The sequence below is a fragment of the Cyprinodon variegatus genome, unplaced genomic scaffold (assembly GCF_000732505.1).
Source record: "Cyprinodon variegatus isolate N-32 unplaced genomic scaffold, C_variegatus-1.0 Scaffold493, whole genome shotgun sequence".
Taxonomy (NCBI): Eukaryota; Metazoa; Chordata; class Actinopteri; order Cyprinodontiformes; family Cyprinodontidae; genus Cyprinodon; species Cyprinodon variegatus.
The window spans coordinates 277,486-293,585 of NW_015150946.1; the positions used below are offsets into that span (position 1 = coordinate 277,486).

Genomic DNA, 16,100 nt, shown 5'->3' on the forward strand with positions numbered 1-16,100 from the left:
TCTTATAATATTTAATTGAAAAATATTTTTTGAAATGTAAGAGTCTATGAATGTCTATTAGTGTGATTTATACAATTTATAACCATTTCTTTTGCAGAAGTAAAGTGATGTTTGGGTTGGTTTAAATAGCTTTTACCCACTTATATTAAAAATATAAATAATATATATGTATATTTAAAAAATAATATATATATATATTTAAAAAATATATATGTGGGTTTTTTTTTCCCCATTAAGCATGTATGAGGGTCCTTAATAGTGTTACAAACCCACAGAGGTTTGCTGTTTATTTACTCAGGGTTGTGACGCCCCGCCCACTGTCAATCATAAATAAGCACCGCCCAGAAACGCCATATACGTCAATCAATTGGACGCCCCGCCCATTTACAGCCTACTTGCACGTCGCGGAAAAAAAAAAAGAAAAACAGCAGCAGCCGCGGCCGTTGGGGAACAGAGTAAATAGAGGGAGAAACCTCAAGATGGCTGACTCGGAGGGCTCCGCTCACCTTCCCGGAGCTGCGGCTGTTCCTCTTTCTCCTCCGCGTGCCTCGGTCAAAAACGGTCTCGCTAAAGTAACCGCTGACAGCCACCCGCAGTATTCCGGTGCTTCTAGTCCACCGCCACCCAAGAAGCTCCGAGTCGAGGAGAGGAGCGTTAAACCGAAGAAAGTCAGCAAGTACGGAGCTGATGGAAGCAACGGGAAAAAGAAACCGCAGCTACAGAGTTGTGGTAGCAGCGGTAGCGCGGGTTTATGGAGCTTCAGCCCGGTGAAGGCGAGCAGCAGCGACCAGCCAGTGCCTGCTACCGGTGGATCCCAGCCTCTCAAAGTCTTCAAACAGAGCGATTTCTTCCTCCACAAGGCGCCTTCCTCGAAACCCAAGAGTAAAGATAAACAGAAGGAAAGGGAGAGAGAGAAGGGGAAAGGAGGCGGGGAGGAGAAAAAGAAACATAAACTGTTGTTGACCTCCAGTGTTGGGAATAATGTTAGTAGTAGCAGCAACGCCATTAAAGGGTATATCAACATTTCTGCAGCGAAGAGAGAAAATGGAGATGTCCTGTTACCATCACAAGGTAGGCCATGGTAAACTATGTCTATATCTTTAATATCATAACTTTTAGTAGGCTCGTGTTGTTCCCTTTTATAGCCACTCGGTTGATGAATTCGACCGTTTGAACGTGACCCAGTCACTGTCTGCCTTTTCATTTATCCCACTACTCCCGTTTTAGCTTCTGTTTAAAATCAATCCTTCATGAAACCATCCATAAACGAGCAGAGCGCTTCTGGAATCGATGCTCGGACCTCGAGGGATTGTTTACAGCGTATTTTAGTGGGTTTTTAAACTCTGTTTGATCGATGTGTCCACGGGCTGTGTTCTCCCAGCTTCATGTCGCTCGCTCACCCGCGCGTGAACCCCTGGAGCTTCGGTCCGTCGCGCGACCTGCTTAGTTAACAGCCGCTCGTGCTGCGGTGGAATGGTTACGTAATTAGGACGTACGGAGCAAAATTACACATTTTATTGAGATACGGAACAGCTAGTTTAACGGAAAAAACATCGGGATGGGAGGAAAGTATGTAAAACAAGGAGGAAACCTAGTTTAATTTTCATTTTTTCTTCGTCATAGTTTGGTTTCAAGTTGTGAACTAGAACTACTCGCTGGTTCTGTCAAAACAATATGACAGCCGCCCGCCATTATGGGCTAAGTGTTGTTTTGGTAGTGCACCACGCCCCCCTCTGTAACCCCAGGCTGCATGGAACACCAGCTTCCTAAAAACAATCAAAAATTGCGTTAGATGAGAAATTGTAACCTTAATTTGTTATTTACACTCTTAGAGGCAATAATATAATTTTCAGAAATTATCAGTTAAATGCAGCCTGATGTATTTTTTTCTTCATTAAATCACTTAATGTCTTAAGTAGGGTTGTCACGATACAAAAATTAAACTCGATACTGATACAGTATCAGTATCGAGTTTAATTTTTGTATCGTGGCCATGGCCACCCTTAGCCAATAATTGGCCACCTCTACCATTTATTTCCCTCTAATACAGTAATACTCTCAAGTGGAATAATTAAAACATTTAAATTTTTCATATATTAACAACAAAAAACACTGTGGTTGATTATGCATATCAATATAAAATTAAAGATTATAAATACAGAATTCAACCAGAAATAGATTTTGTGTTTTATGGGGTAAAGAGAAAAGTCATCTAGTAGTCTTTAGTGAAATCATTAATTACTATTTTAATAAAAAATTATTAAATAATCAATTTATGTAGATATTTGTAATTGTAATTACCTTTTATCTAGAAAGCACAGATGTTTCAATATATTCATCTATTTGTTAGCAAAGGCTGTGTGAAAATATAGTTTGTCTTTATTTAGAAAATAGATTTACCGTGAGATTTTGGTGCCTATCTACTTTTGTCCACCTCTCAGTGTACATTGGTTATTGCCTGGCCACCCTTATAAAAATTTTCTGGCTATGCCTCTGCAGATACTTAGGAAAATATTCGATACTCAATACCATTTCCGATACCACAAGGATAAAAACAAAGAACCCAAAATGTAAAGGAAATATTTTTATTAATAAATAAATAAACAAATACGATAAACAACATTATGAGTCAGAAAAAGGATGGATGGAAAAGAAAAATGGATGTTCCTTCCTTGGCTATGCTTTACACACATAACAATGACACTAGCTAAACCAGTTAACAAACTAAAATAAATGCTCTATCTTGGGTTTAGCTGCTAAACAGGTTGTTGGAACCCAGGTTTCTCTACAGTTAAATAGGACATACATACATATGTTTATTTTCTTAGCTTCTGGGGACTTGGCATCATATTTCCAATGTTGGTCAAACATAGATGGAAGAGTCAGCTATATTTGAGGGTGTTTGGATGCAGGTCTACTTCTCTCTGCTTCATTCTGTGACTTCAAGAAAGAAAATAACACTTTTCAGTGGTTTTGATACTTTTGAAAACGAGTATCGTATCCAGTTACAACATTTTAGTGTCTATCCTTTTTTGCGTATCGATACTTTTGACAATCCTAGTCTTTAGCCATTGCATAATACATTTTTAGCTATTCTGCATCAATGAAAGTAATTTATGCATTCTTCTATTTGAGCTTTTTTGATATTGTGACCCTTTTCACTGTATTATTATCACGAGATCAGTCCTTTTTTCCCACTTTATCTTTGTTTTTGACAAAAAATGAAACAATGCACTAATCTCAGTCCTCTGAGCATCAGCAAGGTACAAAACCAAAACAAAGTGAACACTCGAACCCAAGACAGCAACTGGTTGTCGTGATACAAAAGTCAGACAGTTTCCGAGGCTAGTTTATATGTTATCCATTTTTCTTTAAATTGAGCTTTTTTCTATCTTAAAATGAAAGTCATTCATCCCATAGTGAATATTTCCTCCACAATGTCCATCAACTGAGTATGGTTGAGTTTATTAGACATATTAAACATTAGACATTAGGCCAAGATACATTATGGTAAAAGTGAATGGAACAGAATACAACAGTACTTTGCACAGAGTAAGGTGGATAGAAGACCAGCAAGGTTTTATCTCAGTGCAGTTCCAGAAAACATGTGCATGGTTGGCGTCAGCAGTGCCACATTGCCTCCAACGCATTTGTTGGGTGGACAGTTGTTTACTTTAAATAGATGGCGTGATAAAGAATCGAACGAACATTTTCCAGTTGAATTCCCTCCATTTTAGTGAATTTGTAGAAGTCTGAGACATCTCACAGGTTTTATACCATTCTTCATTTGAAATTGTGACCTTTTCCCCACTTTTCTTTGACATACAGAGTTGTATTTTTTGACATGACATTAGGCTAGTGTATTGCTGAGAGATAAAAAAACCACACAATGTCTCCAGAACCGCATTAGGAAAACTTCTTTCTTTGATTTCCTTATTATAATATTCTCTTAGTTAGAGATCAGTTCCTTTTTAAAAATATTTAAGGCTAAGTGATTGTATAGTGGGAAAACATTAAATAGGAATTTATTGTTGCATATTTTAATAGACAAAATAGATTTGAAATGGATTTACACTTTTCTCAGTCTTCTTTTTGTATCAGGCACAAGGAATGTTATAACCTAACATTTATTGCTGCCAAGGGCTCATATAACAACATGTTGTGGTCCTATTGTCATAAATATAAAAGTGGTTATTAAAAAAATAATAATTTTTTATTCATAAGACTGTGACTTCACGTCACAGCAATCATATCCCAAAATCACAAACTGCTACTCTTGAAAATATAGACCCATTTATTTAAAGGCTAATTCAGGACACTAGTTAAATAATAATTGATTTATACCACTAAGCATCCTGTAGTAACCTCATTTAATCATAAACTTTGAATTTCTCAAACCGTTAAGGAATAAAAATAAAGGAATAGAGAAAAAAACCTGAAAAATTTAAATCTCCATTTTCTGGAGCTTTTAATCAACATTAATTCTAATTTATCATTTAGGTGATAAATCAAAGTTCTTATCATGACTAGAAATTTATCAGGATAACGATAAACGATATGATAAAAACCCATCCCATTATGCACCATTATACGCTCTGAAATTGCAATGATGATTGAGATTCAATATATTGTGGAAGTTAATTGAAATGTATTGATTGGTTTGTTAATTTACACTATTTGCTTCAGTGTGAGACTAAATTTATATACTAATTCAGTAGATTTACTGGTAGAATGCCTGTTTAAAGGCCTCTTATATCTTAAGGTAGAGGATTTGCTTTTAGCTGCACCTGATAGGAAGAATCTCTTTTGAAACATATGACCTCTAGCTTATGTTTGAGGCAAACCACAATTCAATTTCTACTGCTCAAGTTAGTTTCCTTTTAGCTTTTCTAAACAATCCTAATGCCTTAACATGCGCCAACATTTCATCTCCGTTGTGGATAATGACAAATGGCTGGTTAGTTTTCTCTCATTTCAAAAATTACACAAGAAGAAACGCCAATAAATTATATGTGGATATTATTTAATTGTCCAACCTGGTCAGATTTGTAGCATAAAGTACTTTTTCAGTTAAACATTTTTTTGCACATTTGTTGTGATATCCCTTTAATATTTTGCAAACCAAATGCAGTCAGAAGCTGCTATTAATCTTTGTATAAACATTTCTTTATTTATTAGCCAGCATTAGTCAACAAACTGTAACTAGTAACACTTGACTTAACCCTGAAAAATCTACCTCACAACAAAACATGGTGGTGGCAGCATCATGCTCTTGTTTTTTTTGTTTTTTTCATTTGAGCTTGTTGGACTTTATGCGTTTGAACCTGGTAGACAGTTTGTTAGAGGTCTGATTACATCTAATAACATGTAATCAGAAGGGTTTTAATGTGATTTTGAAAGTAATGGATAAACTTCCTTTCACTTTGCAAAAATGTTGAGTTGCTCCGTCACATAATACCCAGATTACGTACACCATCGTGTGGTTTTAATGTGAGAACATTCAGAAGGTACAAATACTTTTGGAAGGCTCTGTTTTTGTTTTCTCTACTTGTCGGTCTCCTTGGAAAACCGTCTTTTTCTTTATCTTTTTTTTTTTTTTTTTTTAAGTGTGAGGGCATGATGTCACCCTTTTGCAATTGGTCAGTTTAAGAGGTCATGACACCCTGCGAACAGCCACTGCTGTCAGAAAGGATACCAGGATAGGACGTGTTATTGGCCATGTCTCCCTGGAAGCTTAGATACAGTACTGTCAACAGACTGGATAAAATTAAGAAAAAACTGGTCTTCATCAAGATCATTCTTTTTTTAAATGACAACAAAAAAGAAGGTGAATAATTGAAATTAAAGATACTAATTGATATCTATAGTTATATTTAAACTGTTGTTCAAATAGTAAAATCCTAGTTTCTTGCTACTTATACTGTTTTTACTGCTGTAGAACATTTGTTGAATTTTAGACAGTTTAAGCCTTGAGACCAACGGGTTTCGAATGCTTTGCACAGAGTGGCACCATACTCTGTCTCAAAGGGCAAGCATTTTTCGACGAGGATCCAAACAGTATCAGATCATCAAGTAATATTATTAGTGTTGGGGTGCTGCTGTTGGAAAGAGATCCTAAGGGGAAGCGCAAAGCCGAGAGAAGGCTGGTTAAATTTGGTCTGGAAATGAGAACACGATTTAATAAACTTTTTCAGAAGTACCTTACAACAAGATATAAAGAACCACAAATTCAATGTAAAATAGATCTAAGAATAAAGGATATACGGCATGCTTGTTATTACCGGTAGTAACTGTAAAAATTAAAGAGATTTAAATTCTTTATTTGAGAAAGATTGTTTTGAGGAAAAAGTTATGCTGCTTTAAAAATATAAGCTTGATAAGCCGCAGTAATTGTCTGTTTAAAGAACTTTGTCCCTTTGAAATCCTTAGCTACCTATTTTAGCTGATTGTTGGATGCTGCAAACATCACACATTTTCACTATTCTCTCTAATGCTGGTCTGTCAGAGGTGATGAAAGGGCTTTTATATGTTTAATAATGTTAGGCATAAGGTGCTATAAGTTGTGCTCTCTTTTTTTCCCAAAAATCGTTTGACTAGCTCTAATAAATTGATACCAGGAACCAGACTGCTGCTACTCTAGACATATGGCCTCCAGACATGCCTGGGTTTGTTTTTGTTTGTTTTGATTGCTGTTTTACATTATTGTTTTGAAGAAGCTTGGAGCAGCTAAAGCAGCATGAACAGATTTATTCAGGGGAACAGGGTTTCCCTTAAGAACTTATAATTATGCAGCAACAGCTTGCTTTCATTGGAAATAAAGGATATCTAGTTTCTTTTAGTTTTTCCAGAGTAAAAAATCTCTGCCTTCACACGCCTTTCTGTTATGATTAACTTCAATTTCATTCAGGGAACATGTGCGTGCTTGGGTGCTGTTGAAAGATCCATGCTACATGTCTCCTGGATAAAAAAATGCTTTTTATTTTATAACCTCATGAATTTAACAGGCGTGAAGGATTGTGGTTCCCATTGTTCCTTAGACCCCTGTGTTTTTGGTTGTTTTATGTGTAATATATCCAAACAGCAACCAACCTTTGCACTAAGCAGAGAATTTATGTTCTTTTATTCCTCTGCAGTCCTGTACAAACAAAACAAGCATGGATTTTAATATTGATAGAGGAGAGAGAACACTGAAAGAAAGTATAATTGGTTTAAAACATCAAAGTTTATACCTAGCAATATTGAATTGATGCAAGTCCAAGTGTGGTATTGACAGGAAACAACAAGCGTACTTTAAAGCTTACCAGGGTCAATATGTTGCATGCTCGCCCAAAGATGTCTCCTAAGTAAACCATAGCAAATTAGAGCCCAGATAGTAGGGAGAAGGAAGCTGTTTTTCATTCTAAATTGGGCTTTTCAACAGACAACATCAAGCAGAAACCCACAGATGTATACATATATCTATTTTCTGATTTCCCCTCCTGAATATAAGAAGTTGAATGCAAGCAACGGGTGGTGTAGATAAAGACTGCAAACCGCCTGCCTTTGGTGTCTTTCCTGTGATCATCTGAATAGTGAAAACCACCTGCTGTGTTCCCCCTCAAAACTGATAGCTGCAACCTATTCAGAAGACAGAAAAAGCTGAACATTTATTTCTGATCACAGATATGCCTCCATATACATTTGGTCTAATGAAGCCTGTGAGAAAGTTTCTGTTTACTTCTCTGGGGTAGCCCCTTTATTCAGCTCTAATGCAGTTTTTTTTTTTTTTTTTAAGTGTCGTTGAGGTAAGGCCAGCCGCCTGGGCTTCTGCTTCCTGGATGTTATAGATAGACCGTTTATGAATCTTAAAACTATTAGCACAGTTAATGTTTACAAATCAGCAGTAAAGTTGAGGCCTTGAAGAGTTTTTAACCAAACTGATGATATGAAACCTGCAGAATGTATTTTTATGCTACTTTGAATATTTTTGTGAAAGGACTAAAGAATGAATTTTTCCCCTTGTTAGCTGGTCAAGTTGAAAACAGCTGGATTCCCGTCACCAGCTTACTTCTTTCTTCTTCTTTGATCCTGAAAACTGTGAGTGGAACAAGACTGTTCTTCTATCCACACCCTGAATATTCAGTGGAGAGAAGCATAAGGAAACACGGCTTCCTTTAAACCAGCTGGTTCTGCTGACAGGGTTAAAAGGAGAAAGTTATCTTTTTTTTTTTTAAATGAATTATTTATGGGGAGTGAAAGGGAGAAAATGATCAAAGAAGGCAAGTGATAAAAGGTTGAATCAAACTTAGAAGTTCTGTAGAGGGAGGTGAAGACTTTTGGCTCAGCTGGGAACTTTGGGTGTTTGCCAGCGTCCATGCTGCGTCTCTCCAAAAGACTCTCCAGCAACAAAAGAGGGTGTGATATTTACATTTATCTAACAGGTTTTTCTCAGTCACAAGGGTTTCATTTGAGTGAGTCTTGAAACCAGACTGTTTTTCTAACAAATGTTTTACTCTTTCAACATTGAAATGATTTTATCAGAAAGAAAGTGCCAAAGGAGGGATATTGCAGGAGTTGGATTGTATGAGCTCTGATAGAAAGAGAGCTTATTGATGATTGCTTAGCAGAGAATAGGAGAAGAAAGACAGAGTTGGAGAAAACAGTTGTGTGTGTCCTGATGAGATGTAGCTTTAGATTAGACTGCAGCGTGAAAAGGAAAATTGCTTTTTTTTTTTCCCTCCGCCGTTGTGTTTTATGCACCAAGAGTCTCAATGAATTAGAGAAACAAATGATCCTGGATTAAATGTGCATAAACCCGTTACTGTGGTTGGGGATTAAACTGAGGTATGAAACTTTTAAACTTGGGCTGCAACGATTATTTTAAAAATCGATTAATCTGTTAATTTTTTTTTTTTTTTTCAATTAATCGATTAATAATCTGAGAGCCAAAGGTTCCTTAAAGAAGATATTTTTTATGAAATTAAACCAAGTGAGGAGTTCTGGATAGAACATATTGACAGACATGTTTTTTTTTTTTGAATGCACAATGTTTATATATTTTCTTTACAATTTGAATATAATTACTGCTCTAAGTGGGTTGCTCTGTAAGCTAAATGCATGTTTTACAGTCTCTAAACTTGATTTAACGATTAACCGTTACTAAATTAGTTGACAATTATTTCTGCCTTGTTTCAGCCCTACTTTATACCACATACTTTTTGTTTGTTTTTCTCCAGAGAACCCTTGTAAAGACAAGAAGAAGGAGCGCGAAAGGAAGAAGGTCAAAGAACGAGAGAAAGAGAAGAAAAAACACAAAGTGATGAATGAGATCAAGAGGGAGAATGGCGAAGTCAAGCAGCCGATTAAAGGTTGGTGGAAGCACTCATGCATCCCAAATGATGTGACAGAATGAAGCAGATCTCTTTTTAAGCTGTAGTTCTGTTGCAGGATGTTCAGCTGCAAATGTCTTTAAACCAATTTATTACATGTTGACAAACAAGTTTTTAATATTGTGCTACTTTTCAGACTGATTGGATGGATGGATAGTTGATATATGTTCAATATCAAAATGTTTTAGTGCCCTTCCAAGGGCTGCTATGTGGTTAATTATTAGTGCGAGATGAACTTTCAAAACTCCTACTGCTCCATAAAACACCTGATGTTTCCCAGTAACTGGCTGGCAGCACGATATTAGCATCCCTGACATTAGGCTGACCTTTGTGGTGCGCCTCCCGTCACGTGATGAAACCGAGCTCATGATTTATTTAGTCTGACCCCCTGTCTTACTGTGCGCTTTTGAACTCTGATTTTAAACATCATGGTGACGGCTGTGACCCAGTGCATAAGCTCACCTCTGCAGGATAAGCTGTCTCCATGAATGGCTTTCTAGTAATTTTTTTGTTTATGTTTCATACATTTGTTTATGCTCTTATTCTTTTGTCTTAACAGTGTTTTGCAAAAAGCATGAATATCATCTGAACTTGAATTTAACTAATTTGAATCTCAAAATGTAATAAACGTATATGTGGTGGACACATGGCACAAAGCTTTGGACAAGAATTTTTAAAAAAGTCTTTTATTCTGCTACCCTAACATAAAACAAAGTGTCCCAATTTATGCATCTCAATATATATATAAAATATGATGCTACTTTGAGTAGTTCAGTTTAGAAACATGTTATAAAGAATTATTTAACTCAGAATTCTCTATAGAAGCATTTAACTACCCAAAGACATTTTAGACCAATATGGAAACTTCAGTTTTTCCTGTTTGCGTGAAAATTTCTTCCTTCCAGTTAACTTTCATTTCATATGTTTCCATACAGCTTTCTGAAAATGATGCTCCCTAGAAGCCGACTTTTTTTTTTACCTTAACCTCCTTGTTGAGTGTGTTGGTTCATGTCTGTTACAATCATCACAAATTTGGTGATTTAGATAAATATGTTTAACCCTCTGTTTTCCTGATCAGGCTGTTGTGTATTTAAAATGTCATCTTTTTTAATGAAATTAATTAGTTATCCACCACTTTAAGGGTAAAGCCTACAGAGTTCCACATGCATCACACAGCCATGTAGATCTAAATGGAGACCGGCTTTATTCCCATTGATTTGATTTGTTCCAAACCCACAGACTGACAGATCCTTTCATACTATAATGTCATGGCTGCACTGTGACATTTCAAGGACTTAGCGGCACTTTAACCACACACCATGACCAGTGGCTGCAGATGGAAATTACATAGAGATTATCTGTAATACGTCTCCCTTCCTGGTCTCCGTAGAGGGGATGTGCACCCTCGTAATGTTGATTCATCTTCTCATTACACAGAGGAGTTAGGAGGTCTAACGATAGACCGAGAGCAAGAGTGAGCTCTAATCCTACAGTCAGCCTGCGAGGAAGTCTGGTTTTTAATCATCTATGTTTTGCATAATGGAAACGCTGCAATCGTGCGTTTGATTTGGAGTCCACACAGGGTGAGGAAAAAACAAAAAAACAAAGCCAGACGAAAGTTTACTAGCTGAATGGAGGTTTTAGCAGCGCCTACTGCAGTGTTAAATCAGAGTATTAAACCTGCAAATGCTCAGAGTGACAGAGAGACTGTGAGTAGCAAGTAAGAAATCTAATCAGTGAAAGAGTGTTAAGTTTACAATTGAGAAGGAGAGAGAGAGTGAGAGAGGCAGGCAGTGGAGGAAAGGATGGAGAATCAATAAGTACCAAACGACTAATCTGACAGTAAATCTTTTTTTACCGCCCCTGAGGTTGTTTGAGGGCCTGTGTGTAAATCTAACTGTATACTTATCTGACCTTAAACAGATCAGATTGTTCAGCCAAGTGGCACAAATATTATATATATATATATATATATATATATATATATATATATATATATATATATATATATATATATATATATATATATACTCTTTTAATTTTCTGTATTTTGTTTCCTGGTTATTATTGCAACCAGAATTAAATAATAGTGTTGGACAAATTGGCTTTCTGCTGATTAAAATCTGATAAATATTCCCTTCATCTTTTCTCTCCTTTGATAAGCTTATCAGCCATGGAAAATTAGATTTTATTTTTTGTTCATTAAATACACCAAATCACAAACATCCATTTATTTATTTATTTATTTTTTGCTTTGTGAATGCATCAGAAACACTTCTTTGATGAGCTTTATTTTGATTTCAGTAAAAGCTGGTTAATAAAAGAAATGCACCAAGCTTAGCTTAGATTGTTATTAATTATTTCTACTAGAGCTGAGGTGACATGATTATAATTTATATAATTATATAAGGACTTTTTGTTGAAGACATTTTTTACTGCAGCTGTGCAATGGATTTAATCTCACTCCATAAAATATCTGCTAGCCCTCAGACATGCTGCCTTCACAGACCAATCAATCTGAAATATTATGTGATTCTGATCATCAGACAATTTTTCTCAGCTTCCTTAATTTGAATTTATGTTTTGTAGCAAATCAAATAATTGCAGTTATTTCAAAAAAGGAAATAATAGGTAATTCATTTACTTTGTATCAGAATGGACAAGTCATAAATCAAAAACTAAAAAGCTAAATATGTAGAAGTAAAAGGTTTATCAGTAAATAACTTTATATTCTTATCAGCTGGTTGGGATAACGGAAATAACCCTAAAATAGACCATTATGACTTGGCTGTTTTAGAAAGATATAAGCCTAATTTTCCACCGATCAATTAGCCCATAGAGTTTCCCATGCACTGATTGGGACAGCCTGGCTTTCTATTTTAGGAGTAAGGAAGTGGTTTCTCTCCACTGTTGTCACATTTTATCTGTATTGCTAAAAGTCTGGGTGCATTCAGGTTGACTTTTTACCAATTGGCTTTAAATGATTAGTATTATAACATTAATAATAGATTTAGCATAATCGTGTCTGAATCTGACTACATTATTGAATTAGGTTAAATAAGATTCTATATTATCTAAAATGTTTATGGTTAAAAATTAGTTACAAATTAGTGATATGTAAGCGAGCTAAATTAAACTGGATTGACATGGTTCTATAAAAAAAAAGTGACTGACAGCGTTTTACTTCTGTATCTGCTACTAAATAGCCGTTGTCTTCAACATATTCTCTAAGTTTATTTCTGTAAACCAGCAGAGCTTTGGCTGCAGTTTTATACCTTTAACCTGCTTTAGGGACATTTTCTAGGGGGTGTTTCTTCAGCTCCTTTTTTATTTCTCTTTATTAAGATCATACCGACATGATCAAGGTTGAGATGGTGGTATAGGGTGTTTGGTTTCTATTTTTGTCCATATTTAGCTCGAACTGGGGGAGGGGTGATCTGTATGTTGGAGAGCTTTTGGATTAGTAGCTCTAGTATTGTACTCTAAATACCCCATCTCTCTACTGCTCTCTTTAATACCGTCTGTCCCTCTGCTGCTCAGCAGTCTGCCCTTCCTCCCTCATCTAACAGTAAACATGTGACGCTTAAATGCTCTGGTAGTGTCGCTCACATTTATTCATGCAGAAAATATCACTAGTAAAGAAGAATTAGAATCAAGCTGGTAATTGTTTTCCTCTCGCAATCAGTCACAATTAGCACCCAGCCTAAATTTCCACGTCTAGTTTGTCTTGCTTCTGGGGTTTTTAGGAGATAAACCAACAGCACACAGTTTTATCTCTCTTTAGATATTGACAAAACTTCTGCCTGACTTAGTCAGAGCGTCTGTTCTCAAGGGATTCTGTTTCAATTTATTTTTTTGTGCACACCACAAAGAGATGCACGCGGCTGGGAAGAGCAATGACTCATCTGTCTGCTCATGTTTAAAAATAGTTGGTGCTCATTATTTTCAGTTTTCCTCTTGGAATGCGTGTTTAAAGAAGTTAAAAGATGTTTGGATAATTAAAGACTCGAGGTAGATTTTTTAAATCTTTCTGTTTAGTCTAAAGATCAGAAAAAAACTCTTAATTTGACATGTAGCCCACAAGCCTTTTCAGATAACTTTTCCCTTCACTGTTGGTATTTTTAAAAAAGGGAAGAAAAAAATTATCTCCTTGTTTTTCTGTCATCCATCCAGACGAAAGAGAGAAAGTAAATATCAACTCGGAGGAACTGCAAATCAAAAAAGTGAAGAAGAAAAAGAAGAAGAAACACAAAGAAGGGGAGAAGCACAAGCGAGTAAAGATGTACCACCGCTCCTGCCAAACCGTCTGCGCTGGTCTTCTTCTCCTACCACCTTCTTCTACAGCAGCCAACTCTCTCTCATCCGCGGAGCAAACTAATAACTCTGCTTCATCACCTTTCAAGTCTCCTCTGCCCGTTTATCTTTCACCTGATGACGAAAACTCCAAATTCTGGCCTTCTTCACCTCCTTCCAAATCATCCTTTTGCTCATCTCCTCTAAAGCCCCCATTTTCTACCAAACACGCCTCAAAGAGCATCCATCCTGGAAAGGCGGGCCTGGAGTTCGCCCCCTATATTTATATAGAAAACCACCCTAATGGAGGAGCTCTGGTAGCCCATGCGTATGCTTCTCAGCTCTCATCTCTCTCTCTGGACCAGAGACAAAGATTTGCCCAAGAGTTTGTCACTTTATCGTTCAGTGAGGACTCATCCAAGGTAAAGTGCATTCACTAAAACCTTAAAGGAATTATTATACTTTTGTCACATCCGATTCTGTTTAGCTTGATGAGTCTGTTAAAGGCTTGGGTATTTTAGGGTGCTTTAATGTGGCCCGTCTTATTCTAGAGCATTCGGACCCTAATCTGTCTTCTCCAAATCGCATCGCAGATTCTTCTTTTCTGTTACAGGCCGCTCATTATGTCATGGGAATAGTTCACGGAGAAGCCAAGAACCTCCCTGACTTCTTGGATTACTTTTCAACCAAGTTCCCATCAGCTCCAGTCAAAATGGAAATACTAGGAAAGAAGGACATAGAAACAACCACTATGGCTAATTTCTACTCTCAAGTAAGTTGAACCCATTCACAGAGAAAGAGGCCATGAAAAATCATCGATCCTATAACATTTTCACATTTTATTGCACATAAACTTTTATTAATTTAATGTGGAATGAAACAAAAATTATTATTATTATTGTTTTGCAGAAAAAGCAGCTAAAGAAGCACACTATTTTTATAATCATAGCTGCAAGGGGTTGAGGTGTGTCTCTACCAGCTTTTCACATCTAAAACTAATTTCATTTCACAATGATGCATTCGTTTTTAGTAGCCTACTGCATGAACTCCCATTAAAGTTCATTACATTACGATTTAAGCCTGACAAAATGTTAAAAGGTTCAGGGGATGTTTTGCATTTTTAGTCGTCAAACTTTCTCACACATGATGCAGGCTTGCAGCCACAGGAAGAGGTGGAGGCCTGCAAAGTTTAGCTTGTAATTTTCAGTTGTAGAAGGAGGCAGAGACTCATTCGCACCCGCAGAAGGTGCTCATGCCTGTTTGACATGAGTCAAGTTAAACGTGCTGGTGTGAGGCAAGGAAGCTGTTGTAAATTAAAATGGCCAGTGGGGTTATAACGTTGCTGTGTGTTTCCTTTGAAGGGGTTTCATAGTGATATTTATGAGCAGAATGTCTTGGTCTGTGGTTTTTCTTTCAAGTGTGAGAATTAAACCTAATGATTAGATTGAGCTGGGATCGGTATTCTACAGATGAATGAAATTACAATGAAGATGCTGCAAAGTAATGTGCTTTTATCTCCAAAATGTTCTTTCTTTTTTTCAGCCTTCCTATTGTCTTCTTGAGTCTTAATCTCTCAGAGATGATGAAGTCTTGTGCAAATAGTTCCCTTTTAAAGCTCTCCTTAAGTTTTTGGTGTCTCTCTGGCTTTATAGTTATTCTATATACATGCATTTTGTTTGGATTATATTACCGTACATCTTTTGTTTCACCTCTACATTGTACTAATTTGTTGTCTTGTATTTTAGCTTCTCTATTAGAATATGATATAGGGATGAGTTTAATTATAAATGCAGAAAAAAAAGTGAGGTGTAGTGAGATTATATAAACAATAGTGGAAGTCGTGTTGTTTACCTGCTGTGTGCTGGATAGAGCTGTGTGGGGTTTTTTTTTCTTTCGGTGGAAGCATCTCCCTTGATCTGTTCTTCATTATTACAATGTTTGGCACTAATGTTGAAAATTTGATCTTTGATTTTTATATCAGATGGCAGCATTGTGAAAAGGTTTATACAAGGCACATCTGTTTGATTTTCAGTGTTATTCAGGTTTAAAAGAAACAGAATATTAAGGCAGAACAGCTAATTTTATCAACCTCAATCTTTACAGATTGAGGTCAGTTAGGTTAACCAGGTTAATTTCTCTTAAATTAATAATAAATAGGGGTCATTGAGCCCAATTTTAAACCCGCACCCTTTTTCCCTATTACATGCATTTCCTTAGTATTTTGTATTGGGGCCTTTTAAACTATATGGATTCAGTCAGTTTGAATTTTATACCCCTATTGGTGGATTTTTAATCATTCAGGGAATCATTTATTTATTTTATGAGACTTGGATCAGAGTTTAAAATCAGCGTGAATTTAGCCAAACGGCTACATTTTAGTTTATCTAAACTTTGGACATGCCTCCAACAGGGTTTCCACGGGTCATTTTTAATTAAGAT

The 16,100-nt window shown here is 36.3% G+C and overlaps 1 protein-coding gene across 1 annotated transcript in view; it reads left to right on the plus strand.

Annotated features, from left to right (window-relative positions):
- Window positions 1–443: 443 nt before the first annotated feature.
- Window positions 444–16,100, plus strand: part of LOC107094610 (round spermatid basic protein 1-like) — a 34,796-nt gene continuing 19,139 nt past the window's right edge. The window contains exons 1-4 of the mRNA XM_015390341.1: window positions 444–1,071; window positions 9,216–9,347; window positions 13,542–14,083; window positions 14,275–14,433. Of these exons, the coding sequence (XP_015245827.1) occupies window positions 480–1,071; window positions 9,216–9,347; window positions 13,542–14,083; window positions 14,275–14,433 (1,425 nt within the window). The 5' untranslated portion in view covers window positions 444–479. The remainder of the gene's footprint in view (window positions 1,072–9,215; window positions 9,348–13,541; window positions 14,084–14,274; window positions 14,434–16,100) is intronic.